We start from the raw sequence: 12,852 nt of genomic DNA, 5'->3' as shown, positions 1-12,852 counted from the left end.
TTTTGTGTCAACCAGTTCCACATTCTAATTATTCTCTCAGTGAAGAGTCTCTACTGAACTTCCTTTGGGTTTATTAATGACAATCTTATGCTTATAGGCAATAATTTGGCTTTTACCAACAAGCATTATATTTTATCTACGTTTTGCCTAAGAAACAACATCTTAGTTGTAAACACTATTATCAAGTCACCTCTCAGCCTTTTCCACAGAAAAGAACATATCAGTGCTGGGGCCCATTATTATTATTGACAGTTACTTAGAAAATATATTAATGATTTAAATGAGGAAAGTGCATGTACTATAGCCAAGTTTTCAGTTGACAAAGATAGGTGCGGAATGGCAAGTGGTCAGGATGACACAAAGACCACAAAGGGATATAGACAGATTAAGAGTGTGGATAAAACCTTGGTAGATGGAATATTCTGTGAGAAAATGTGAGGTTATGCACCTTGCCAGGAAGAACAGAAAAGCTGATTTTTTTTTAAATGGGGAAATATTTGCAGTAAGCTACAGCATACAGGGATTTGCGAGTCTTTGTGAAAAAATCAGTAGCATATATAAATAAAAGCTAACATACGAGTTCAACAAGTAATAGGGGAGACAAATGAAATGTTGTCTTTATTTCAAAGGGGGTAGAATATAAAATAGGAAGTTCTTGCCAAAGCAATATAAGGTACTGGAATTCTTTACTGCAGAGGATAGTTGCACAGTACATTCAAGATTGTCATACACAGATTTTTAGGAGAAAGTGAGGACTGCAGATGCTGGAGATCAGAGCTGAAAATGTGTTGCAGGAAAAGCGCAGCAGGTCAGGCAGCATCCAAGGAGCAGGAGAGTCGACGTTTCGGGCATGAGCCCTTCTTCAGGAATGAGGAAAGTGTGCCAAGCACCTGCTTTTCCAGCAACACATTTTCAGCTCATACAGAGATTTTTAATCAGGAAGGGAATCAAGGGTTTAGGGGAAAGGCAAGAAAGTGAAGTTGAGGATTATCACATCTGTCAACATCTCATCGAATGGTGGAATGGACTAAGTGGGCTGAATTACCTACTTCCATGTCATAGAGTCAGAGTTGTACAGCACTGAAATAGACTCTTTGGTCCAACTCATTGCATGCTGACCAGATAGCCTAAATTAATCTAGTCCCATTTACCAGCATTTTGCCCATACCCTTCTAAACCCTTCCTACTCATGTACCCATCCTGAGGCCTTTTGAGTGTTGCAATTATAGCAGCTTCCATTACTTCCCGCGAAGTGCATAACCTCACATTTTCCCACATAATATTCCATCTACCAAGGTTTTGCCCACTCTCTTAATCTGCCTGTAGCTGATTCCATACACACACCACCCTCTGCATGACCAGACATCTTGTATTTTCACAGTCACTCAGCTGTGAAAGTTCACTGCTAGGTTTTTTGATGAATTCTAGAGTTGTTCTTCAACCTCCCATGTGGTCTCTCCTGAAACTCTTGCTCTCTCTTTCCTCCTGTTTAAAGTATCTTTTGTTGATCTTTATTTAAAAGTTCTAAAAACGAAGCAAAAACATACAAAAATAGTAATTACTGTTCCAAGAATTCGAGGAAATCAGCTCCATCACTGTAAAAAAAAGGAGATGATCTTACAACCATGATTTTCTCTCATTCACCGTTTTCTAATCATGCTTCTTCTGGTCTTAGTTCACTCTTTTCTGATAAGTATAACCACACAATTTGCTATCATCTTTGTAAACAAACTCAGGTTAGTTGGTATGCCTCTGTTTTAAAAAGAATGCTTTTTAGTTAGTCACTCATCATCATTTTGAGTGAGGCAAAAGTGAGGACTGCAGATGCTGGAAACCAGAGTTTAGATCAGAGTGGTGCTGAAAAAGCACAGCAGGTCAGGCAAAAGCCCTTCAAGGGCTTTTGCCCGAAACATCGATTTTCCTGCTCCTCGAATGCTGCCTGACCCATCATTTTGAGGGATCTATTAAAGTTGGGAGTTTTTTATTATGCACATCATATTGATCAAGGGTTAGTTGTTTACAAATTATGAAATCTACTATCGATCATCAGTAAAGTGATGAAAGGTATCATCAACAGTGCTATCAAGCAGCACCTGCTCAGCAATAACCTGCTCAGTGATGCTCAGTTCCTGACCTCATTACAGTTATGGTTCAAACATGGACAAAAGAGCAAAATTCCAGAGATGAGGTGAGAGTGACAGCCTTTGACATCAAAGCTGCATTTGACAGTGTGGCATCAAGGAGCCCTATCAAATCTGGTATCAATGGGTATCGGGGGCAAATTCTCCGATGGTTAGAGTCATTCCTGACACATAGGAAGATGATGGCAAGTTTTGAGAAGTTTTATAGCTCAGGTTGAGGTTCTGGATGTAGGTTTGCTCACTGAGCTGGAAGGTTCATTTTCAAATGTTTCGTCACCATAGTAGGTAACATCGTAACGCTCCTGTGAAGCACTGGTGTTAGTGACCCGTTTTCTATTTATGTGTTTAGGTTTCCTTGGTTTGGTGTTGTCATTTCCTGTGGTCATGCTATTTGCTGTGGTGATGTCATTTGCTGTTCTTTTTCTCAGAGGGTGGGCAATGAGGTCCAAGTCAATGTGTCCATTAATAGAGTTCTGGTTGGAAAGCCATGCTTCCAAGGAATTCTCATTCATGTCTCTGTTTGGGTTGTCCTAGGATGGATGTGTTGTCCCAGTCCAAGTGGTGTCCTTCCTCATCTGTATGTAAGAATAGTCATGAGAGTGGGTCATGTCTTTTTGTGGCTAGTTGATGTTCATGTATCCTTGTGGCTAGTTTTCTGTCTGTTTGTCCAATGCAGTGTTTGTTACAGTTCTTGCAAGGTAATTTGTAAATGACATTAGTTTTGCTTGTTGTCTGTATAGGGTCTTTCAAATTCATGACCTGCTGTTTTAATGTTTTGGTGAGTTTGTGGGCTACCATGATGTCAAGAGGTCTGAGTAGTCTGGCAGTCATATCGGAGATGTCTATGATGTAGGGGAGAATGGACAGGGTTTCTGGATGCATTTTGTCTGCTTGTTTGAGTTTGTTGCTGAGAAATCGGCAGAATGTGTTCATTGGTTACTCGTTCTTTTTAAATACACTGAATAGGTGATTTTCCTCTGCTCTTTGGAGTTCCTCTGTGCTGCGCAGTGTGTGGTGGCTCATTGAAATAATGTTCAAATTCAGCTTCAATTGTGGGTGTTGGGGTGATTGCTTCTGTATTCAGTATTTGGTCAGTATGTATTGTTTTCCTATAGACGCTAATTTGATCCTGATTGGCTGTTAGCTGTACTGCGACATCTAGGAATGGCAGTTTGTTGTTTTCCTCCTCTTTAGTGAATTTTATGCCAGAAAGGATATTATTGATGGTCTTGAAGGTTTCCGCTAATTTGTTTTGTTTAGTGATGACAAAGGTCTCCTCCACGTCACGGACCCAAAGTTTAGGTTGGATGGTTGGCAGAGCTGTTTGTTTGACTCTCTGCATTACTGCCTCTGCTAAGAACCCTGATATCAGAGATCACATGGTGTTCCATTGGTTTGTCTGTAGGTTTTTTTATTGAAAGTGAAGTGGATAGTAAGGCATAGGTCCACTAGCTTGATGACGTTGTCCTTGCTGATGAAGTTGGCAGTGTTTGGTTCTTCTAATAGTGTAGTCAGTGTACTTTTGGCAAACAGGGCTGTTACATCATTCCTAGAAGCATGGCATTCCAACCAGAACTCTACCAACAAACACACCAACTTAGATTCCATTTACCACCTACAGAGAAAAAGATTAGGAAATGACATCATCATAGCAAATGACATCACCACCTAAATACTTAAATACATAAATAGAAAGTGGGTCACTAACATCAGTGCTTCACAGGAGGCTCATTGATGATGTTACTTGGTATGTTGATGAAATGTCTGAAAATGAACCTTCCAGCTCAGTGAGCAAACTGACATCCACAGAGGAAGATAGTTGAGTTTGTCGAAGATCAGTCAACTCAGCTCCAGAGCATCTCTGCAGGAGTTCCTCAAGGTAGTGTCCTCGGCCCAACCATCTTCAGCTGCTTCGTCAATGACCTTCCCTCCATCATAAGGTCGGAAGTGGGGATGTTCACTGATGATTGCACAACATTCAGTATCATTTGTGATTTCTCAGACACTGAAGCAGTCGGTGTCCAAATGTAACAAGATCTGGACAATGTCCAGACTTGGGCTGATAAGTGGCAAGTAACATTCAAGCCACACAAATGCCAGGCTATGTCCATCACCAGTAAGAGAAAATCCAACCACCGCCCCTTGACATTCAATGGTGTTATCATCTCTGAATCTCCACTATCAACATCCTGGGAGTTGTCATTGATCAGAACTCAACTGGACTCACTATACAAATGCAGTTGCTACAAGAACAAGTCAGAGGTTAGCAATACTGTGGTGAGTAACTTACCTCCTGACTCCTTAAAGCCTGTCTAACGTTTACAAGGCCCAAGTCAAGAGTGTGATGGAATACGCCGCACTTGAGTGTAACCCCAACAAAATTCAAGAAACTTGACACTATCCAGGACAAAGCAGCTTGCTTGATTGGCACTGCAGCCACAAGCATCCACTGCCTCCCACCACCAATGCTCAATAGCGACAGCATGTACTATCTACTAAACGCACTGCAGAAATTCAAAGATCCCCCAAACCCATGACTATTTCCATCTAGAAGCACAAGGGAGCAGATGCATGTGAACATCACCACTTTCAATTTCACCTCCAAGCCACTGACCATCCTGACTTGGAAATATATTGGCCTTTCTTCACTGCTGCTGGATTAAAATTTTGGAATTCCCTCGCTAATAGCATTGTGGGTCAACTCACAACTCAACACCACCTTCACATGGCAATTAGAGACAAGCAATAAATGCAAGCCAGCTAGTGATGCCCACATCCCACAAATTGAATTTTTAAAAAAATCCAATTTGATTATCAAAATCTAGAAAAATCATTATTGGTCAACTATTAAGATTGCTTATATGATTATCCCCAATATATAGTGTTTTAATGCAATTAAAAATAACATCATACAACGTCCCAGAGAGTAATACAACATTAGACATCATGACTAATAAAGAGACATCAGGCTGATAGCTAAAATCTTGGCCAAATAGATAAGTTATAAGGATCTTAAAGAATGAAAGTGTGGTAGAAAGAAAGAAAGGTTTAGACAGAACTTAGGGCCTAGGCAATGAAAGGTACAGCCACCAATAATACAACAATTTAAATCAGAAATCAGAGTAGCCAGAAATAGAAGAAATCAGATATCTCAGAGGGTTATGGGGCTTGAGAACATATTGCAGAGACAGATAGGGATAAGGCTAGACAGAGCATCAGGGCTTTAAAATAAGGCATTGCTAAACTGGGAACCAAAGTAAGTTAATAACAAATTAATGGAACGTTTTGCAAGTTAGGACATGAGCAGGAGTGTTCTGGAAGACACTAAGCTAAAGGAAGAAATATAGGAGGCTCAGTAGGTAAGTATTACAGAAGTTAAATTTCACAAAATAAAGTTTCACATTTATAAAATATCTTTCACAAATATCAGACATCAAAACTTTACTTTTAAGTGTAGTCACTGCTGGAATGTAGCAAACACAGCTAGCTTCGAAAACAGCATTGACATTTGTCAGAAAATCTGCATTTTCACAGTATATTGATGTGTAACTATTGCCATCACACAGGGGATATGTTCCCTGCTCTTGCGTCAAATAGTGCTGTGGCATTTTAAATGTGTACCTGAGAGGGTTGTTGGGACCTCAGATGAATGGCCATCTGAAAGGTTGCATCTCTCTCTCTCTCCCTCTATGATAGGTTGCCAATCATATATATCTGGCCCAGAAGACAGTGGAGGCCAGTCTCTGGATACTTTCAAGAAAGAGATGGTTAGATCTCTTAAATATAGTGGAATCAAAGGTTATGGGGATAAGGCAGGAACATCACCATGATTGTGGACGATCAACCATGATCATAATGAATGGCGGTGCTGAATGGCCTACTCCTGCACCCTATTGTTTTCTTCTGATAGTGCAAAGTTCCTTCTGGAATGGCAGACTTAATCATACGTTCAAGCTTTGGGAATGCAACAATCTTCTGCCACAGAAGGAAGAGTGTAAACAACGGTACCAAAGTAGACATTCCAAAAAAATCCTGATAAAACAGGAGCAATTAACAGCGCTGGTACTCAGCAGAAAAATAAACCACTGGCCTATCTGGACTTGCCCACGCATGCCTTTCATATCACAATCTTCCTGTATGATTGGCTGTGCATAAGGTAAGATGTGTATTAAGGGCCTGGGCAGAAGGACTGAGTTTAAGTCCCATTTATTCAAGAATTATATCATAACACATCTGCAAAGAGTGATTTAAAATATCTACATACTTCCCATCCCAAACAAACGACTCGAAATTTCCTGGTCAAAAATAAAACAAGTAAAATATGGGAGAGTTATTTACAATCCCCCTCTGTACTCTCAGGAGTAAAGATAGGCATCTTAAACACAGTGCCAGATGTTTTGGAATGGCATCATTTAGACTCAGATGCAGCTGCTTCCCAACCACTACAGGGACAGGAAAAGGGAGGAGGCGGGGTTTACATGACTGACAGGCTGTCGACCACTCATAGTTCGCTTACCTCTTGACCGCGGGTCCAACGGCTTTTCCCTTGGCTTGAACGTTCAGAACGTCGACCAATGGAGAGCCGGACACCGGTGATTGACCGTAACAGGAGGCGGGGTTTCCTCTTGGGGTGTGGCGCAGGCCGTGACCGCGTCTTCCAACTGATTTGGTGAGGAAAATCAACACTGAAACCCCGATATTGAAGATATCCAGATTAGGCAAACTAACAAAGAACAAAATTAAGACCAGCGTGCACTTTCACTTCTTTGAGGAAGCATTACAAAATAAGGATCCAGTCAGTGGGCGGAATCTGATTTGATCTAATTGACGGAGGGGGTAACCAATCCGGAGGAGAAGCCTCCCGTCTTCAGGGTCAATGCCTGTATTTTTAAAATGTTCCCGATTGACGGGCGGATTGACCAATCGGGAGTTAGAGCGGGCATGAGGGCGGGACGCCCACCATCGATTGACAATATTATAGACCAATAAACGGTTGATGTGATCCCGATTGATGGGTGGGATGCCCAATGATATGCTCGGAATGCGTGCATGGTCCCACCCTCCCCTTCGGTGAAGTTTTCGCCCGTCAGTTGGGTAATGAATGGGGAGTCGGTAGGTCCGGCTCAGGGATCGTGTAGGGCAGACGGACTGATTTAAAGCGTGGTTTCTCTTTTTTTAAAAAAAAAACTTGCGGTGGAATCATTCTGTGTTGAGGACAAAAAAAAACAAAAGTTTCCCCTCAAGGGTCGCGCGTGCGGTTTGTGTTGTTGCTGCGGTGCGGCCGACGGAGAAGGATGGCCGAGCTGGTGCAGCGTCTGGGCGCTTGTTTCCCGGCCTGTCAGTCCAGCCAGAGCGAGCGGGCGCAGCGCCGCAGGAGCCGGGAGATTGATGCCCTACTGGCCCGGGAGAGGCGCTACGTCCGGCGCCTGGTCAAGATCCTGCTGCTCGGGGCCGGCGAGAGCGGCAAAAGCACTTTCCTTAAACAGATGAGGATCATTCACGGCAAAGACTTCGACAGCAAAGCTCTGGAGGAGTTCCGGGACACCATCTTCGAGAATGTTATTAAGGTATCTCCGCAAATACAATAAAAAAGTGTGGGATGGTGGGTGAGGAATTAATCTGGTCTCTCTGTTATCGTTTTCGACCGAATGATATTGCCTTCACATGCACAGGTTTAGAGGTGGCCTTAAGATGATGGTGTCCAATTATCTACAGTTTCGTTGACAAACAAAAAATTGAAAGTATTTGAAACCCCTCCGGAGATGTGCTTCAAAGCTGTTCCATCCCATGTAGATGGAATACGGCATTTTCCGTATGTCTCTCTTCGTGCTAATATTTGTGCATTGTGAGCATCTGGTTAAAGCCATCAGATTTGTCAAACCCACTTCCGAAGTAGGTCTGTGACTGTCAGCGCTTTTTCTTTGTGATAGAACAACTCCGTCCATTTACCTGAATCAGTTAGTCGTAATTGACAGCTTCGCGGGGCATACGCTAAATTAAAATGGTATACCTGTGCGATTGTGCACCGATTAATTTAATAAGTTACCTTCAGTTTCAGTGTTGAAACTGTCGTGCATATATTTAGTGTACACTAGGCATCTGTTGCTCCCCACAGCATGTTTGGTATTTACCAAATAGGTTATAGATTAAGTTACAGATATACTGTTTTGATAGGAGTGTGCATGTTTGTGTTTCGGGAGATATGCGGTAGGATGGCAATTAAATGCTTTGGTCCACAAGATAAGGTATATCAGGTATTTGTTGTATGTTAAGAGTGGATTTTGAAATCCTCTGTTGCGTTGCAAGTAGGAAAGCGTATGCTGTATATAGAAAAATAAAGTATGGAACATTTGCCTTTTATCTGTGTGGACCAGAGTATTTTAAATTGTATTTTTGAGATTATGGTATTGAGTTGCAAACCTATCAGTTCAATTTTCTATTGATTTAGCATAAAACAAAGCATATTAACTCTAAAGTGTCACAACTGATATCACTTTTGAAAAGTCTACATTTTGTTCTTAGTTTTCACTTTTTTCACTTTGCTTTTTATGGCTAGACGTAAACTTTTCCACAATTAATGTTGAAATGCTAAAAGATGAAAAAACAATAATATTTCTTTCTTGATTCAAGGGAATTGACTGAAGTTGAATTTCTTGAGGTCTGTTTTTCACTAAGATCTAATTTTTGATTGCACCTTGTTGAACTAGCTGTACGTTTTAATATTTGAGATTTTGTATAGCGTTGAGACACCTAAGCAAAAGATTGTAGCAGATTGTGTTGGGGTAGTACTAAGACTGGAAAAGCTAAGATATGGCAAAATGAATTCAGAAGTATAAGTAGTGTAATGCCAATTCAAAATACTTGAATTCTGTATATTATAGAGTCATATAGATGTCCAACGTGGAAATAGACCCTTCGGTCCACTCATCCATGCCGACCAGTAATCCTAACCTAATCTAGTCCCATTTGCCAGTACTTGGCTCATATCCCTCCAAACCCTTCCTGTTTATATGCCCATCCAGATGCCTTTTAAATTCTGTAATTGTACCAGCCTCCACCACTTCCTCTGGCAGCTCATTCCATACACTCTGCGTGAAAAAGTTGCCCTTTAGGTTCCTTCTAATTTTTTCCCCTCTCACCCTAAACCTATGCCCTATAGTTGTGGACTCCCCCACCCCAGGGGAAAGACCTTGTCTATTTACCCTATCCATGTCCCTCATGATTTAAGAAACCTCTATAAGGTCATCCCTTAGCCTCCAAAGCTTCAGGGGAAACAGCCCCAGCCTATGCAGCCTCTTCTATAGCTCAGATCCTCCAACCCTGGCAACACCTTTGTAAATTTTTTGAGCCCTTTCAAGTTTCACAACATCTTTCTGATAAGAAGGAGACCCAGAATTGCACGCAGTATTCCAAAAGTGGCCTAGTCAATGTCCTGTGCAGCCACAACATGACCACCCAACTCTTATACTCAATGCTCTGACCAATAAAGGAAAACATATCAAATGCCTTCTTCACTATCCTGTCTACCTGTGACTCCACTTTCAAGGGACTGTGAACCTGCACTCCAAGGTTTCTTTGTTCAGCAAGAATCCCTAGGACCTTATCATCAAGCGTATAAGTTCTGCTCTGATTTGCTTTTCCAAAATGCAGTATCTCCCATTTATCTAAATTAAACTCCATCTGCCACTTCTCAGCCCATTGGCCCATCAAATCAAGATCCCGTTGTATGCTGAGGTAAGCTTCTTTGCTGTCCACTACTCCTCCAGTTTTTGTCAGCTGCAAACTTACTAACTCTACTTGCTGTGTTCACATCAAAATCATTTATATAAATGAAAAATAGTGGACCCAGCACCAATCCTTGTGGCACACCACTGGTCACAGGCCTCCAGTCTGAAAAGCAAACCTCTGTCTTCTACCTTCAAGCCAGTTCTGATACCCAAATGGCTAGTTCTCACTGTATTCCATGAGATCTAACCTTGCTTATCAGTCTCCCATGAGAAACCTCGTCGAACACCTTACTGAAGTCTGTATTGATTACGTCCACTGCTTTGCTGTCATCAGTCCTCTTTATTACTTCTTCAAAAAGCTCAATCAAGTTTGTGAGACATGATTTCCCATACACAAAACCATGCTGACTATCCCTAATCAGTCTTTACCTTTCCAAATACATGAAAATCCTGTCCCTCAGGATTCCCTCCAACAACTTGCCCACCACCGATATCAGGCTCACGGGTCCATCATTCCCTGGCTTTTCCTTACCACTTTTCTTAAACAGTGGCACCATGTTAGCATCCAGTCTTCCAGCACCTCACCTGTGACTATCGATGATACAAATATCTCAGCGAGGGGCCCAGCAATCGCTTCCCATAGAGCTCTAGGGTCCTGGGGATTTATCCACCCTTATGTATTTCAAGACATTTAGCACCATCTTCTCTGTAATATGGATATTTTTTAAGATGTCACCATCTATATTCCCACATTCCATATCTTCTATGTCCTTCTCCACAGTAAACACTGATGCAAAGTACTCGTTTAGTGTCTCGCCCATCTCCTGCAGGTCCACACATTGCTGATCTTTGAGGGGCCCTATTCTCTCCTTAATTACCCTTTTGTCCTCTTTTGTTGGAGGAACATAAGCTTTTAACCTCCAGGGGCTGCTCTGGGCTAAATGGATCAACAAATCTTTCTTCACCAAAGTGAGATTACAGGAAGAACAACAAATAACAGGAGCATTTCCAAAACTATTGATTTAAGTTCTTTTTAATTGTACAGGGCTCTGGAAAATGTACTCTTATTTGAAGATTGTGTTTTGGAATTTACTTGGAGTAAAAACTACAAATAAGTGGGTCTTGGCAATCACCCAGACTAGAATGATGCAGCACAGATTGAGGCTGTTTGGTCTAACCTGTTTTTGCTGTCTCTTTCAAATAGCTATCCAATTAGTTCAATTTCCCCCAATTCATTTTCCATAGCCAAGCAAGTTTTACCTCTTCGGATATTTATTCATTTCCTCCTTAGCATTACTATATCTGCTTCAACCATCCTTCATTGTGTACTCTGTATCATGTTGCCTGTGGTTCTTTTGCCAGTTACTCTAATGTAAATCCTCTGGTTATTGACGATTCTGCTTTTTGTGATAATTTCTTCTTATTTCATTTATAAAACCTTTTAAACAATTAGAACATCTCTATCAAATATCACTCTCGTCTTTACAGCTCTGATCTCTTACTGTAACTGAAGTCTTTCAACCATCATAGCATTCCAGTTGATTTCCTTTACACCCCTCCATGTCCTGGACATCTTTTCAATAGTATGATTAGAAAGAGAAAGATGCACAAGGTTGTGGAAAGGAAACATGGTCAAATATGTTAAAAGTTTTTCATTTGAACAGTGTGTGACAAGTGGCAGAGCTTCTTCTGATCTGAAATCGGTAAACAGTTACTCTTTAGCATTTCTGTTCGAGATTTAAGAAGCATGGAAGAGGGGCAAGATATTTGTAGGCAGCTTTACTGTGAACAAAACATGAGATAAAAGGGAATAGTGAGGCTTAAAATGTCAAAAGACGAATGACTAGAGATGAAGCCCATTCAAAAGTGGAACCTTTCCTGTGTGATTTAACCAATTGCTACTATTTTAAAAATCTCATTAAATGTAAGGCAAGACTGGTTTGGGGGGAAAAACATATTAACCTGTAGAAGATTTAGCGGTTTGGATCAGAAATTGGCTAGCTGAAAGAAGAAAGGGTGGTGGTTGATGGGAACTGTTCATCCTGGAGTTCAGTTGCTAGTGGTGTACCGCGAGGATCTGTTTTGGGGCCACTGTTGGTTGTCATTTTTATAAATGACCTGGATGAGGGCGTAGAAGGGTGAGTTGGTAAGTTTGCTGATGACACTAAGGTCGGTAGAGTTGTGGATAGTGCCAAAGAATGTTGTGGGTTACAGAGACCCATAGGTAAGCTGCAGAGCTATGCTGAGGGGTGGCAAATGGAGTTTAATGCAGAAAAGTGTGAGGTGATCCACTTTAGAAGGAGCAACAGGAATAAAGAGTACTGGGCTGATGGTAAGATTCTTGGTAGTGTGGATGAACAGAGAGATCTTGGTGTCCATATATGTTGATTCCTGAAAGTTGCCATCCAGGTTGATAAGGTTATTAAGAAGGCATACGATGTGTTACCTTTATTAGTAGAGGGATTGAGTTTCAGAGCCACGAGGATATGCTGCAGCTGTGCAAAATTCTGATGCAGCCACACTTGGAGCATTGTGTACAGTTTAGTCACCACATTATCGGAAGGATGTGGAAGCTTTGGAAAGGGTGCAGAGGAGATTTACTCGGATGTTGCCTGGTATGGAGGGAAGATCTAACGAGGAAAGGCTGAGGGACTTGAGGTTGCTTTTGTTAAAGAGTAGTTGGTTGAGAGGTGTCTTAATTGAGACATAGAAGAAAATCACAAGGTTAGATTGGGTGGACAGTGAGAGTCTTTTTCCTCGGATGGTGATTGCCAGCATGAGGGGTCATAGCTTTAAATTGAGGGGTGATAGATATAGGACAAATGTCACAGGTAGTTTCTTTACTCAGTAGTGTTAGGTTCTTTTTTTCCTGAGATTCTTACACACTTGATGCAACTAACATATGTGAACAACCAAAATTTAATTAAGCACAGTACAATGCAAATTTTCTGGAGGAACTTTTAACACACACCTCGCAGGGCTTG

General features: G+C 41.4%; 1 protein-coding gene and 1 long non-coding RNA gene across 3 annotated transcripts in view; one reads left to right on the top strand and one right to left on the bottom strand.

Moving 5' to 3' along the window:
• Nucleotides 1-7,007, bottom strand: part of LOC140464345 (uncharacterized) — a 163,794-nt gene extending 156,787 nt beyond the window's left edge. For both annotated transcript variants that reach the window (XR_011954908.1, XR_011954909.1), the window contains exon 1: nucleotides 6,658-7,007. This is a non-coding gene — a long non-coding RNA (uncharacterized lncRNA). The remainder of the gene's footprint in view (nucleotides 1-6,657) is intronic.
• The window catches only part of gna12a (guanine nucleotide binding protein (G protein) alpha 12a), an 83,475-nt gene continuing 77,571 nt past the window's right edge, over nucleotides 6,949-12,852 (top strand). Inside the window, exon 1 of the mRNA XM_072559296.1 lies at nucleotides 6,949-7,708. Coding sequence (XP_072415397.1) covers nucleotides 7,436-7,708 — 273 coding nt within the window. The 5' untranslated portion in view covers nucleotides 6,949-7,435. The remainder of the gene's footprint in view (nucleotides 7,709-12,852) is intronic.

This window comes from Chiloscyllium punctatum, chromosome 40 (assembly GCF_047496795.1).
Source record: "Chiloscyllium punctatum isolate Juve2018m chromosome 40, sChiPun1.3, whole genome shotgun sequence".
Classification (NCBI taxonomy): domain Eukaryota; kingdom Metazoa; phylum Chordata; class Chondrichthyes; order Orectolobiformes; family Hemiscylliidae; genus Chiloscyllium; species Chiloscyllium punctatum.
This window is presented reverse-complemented; position numbering and strand designations above follow the sequence as displayed.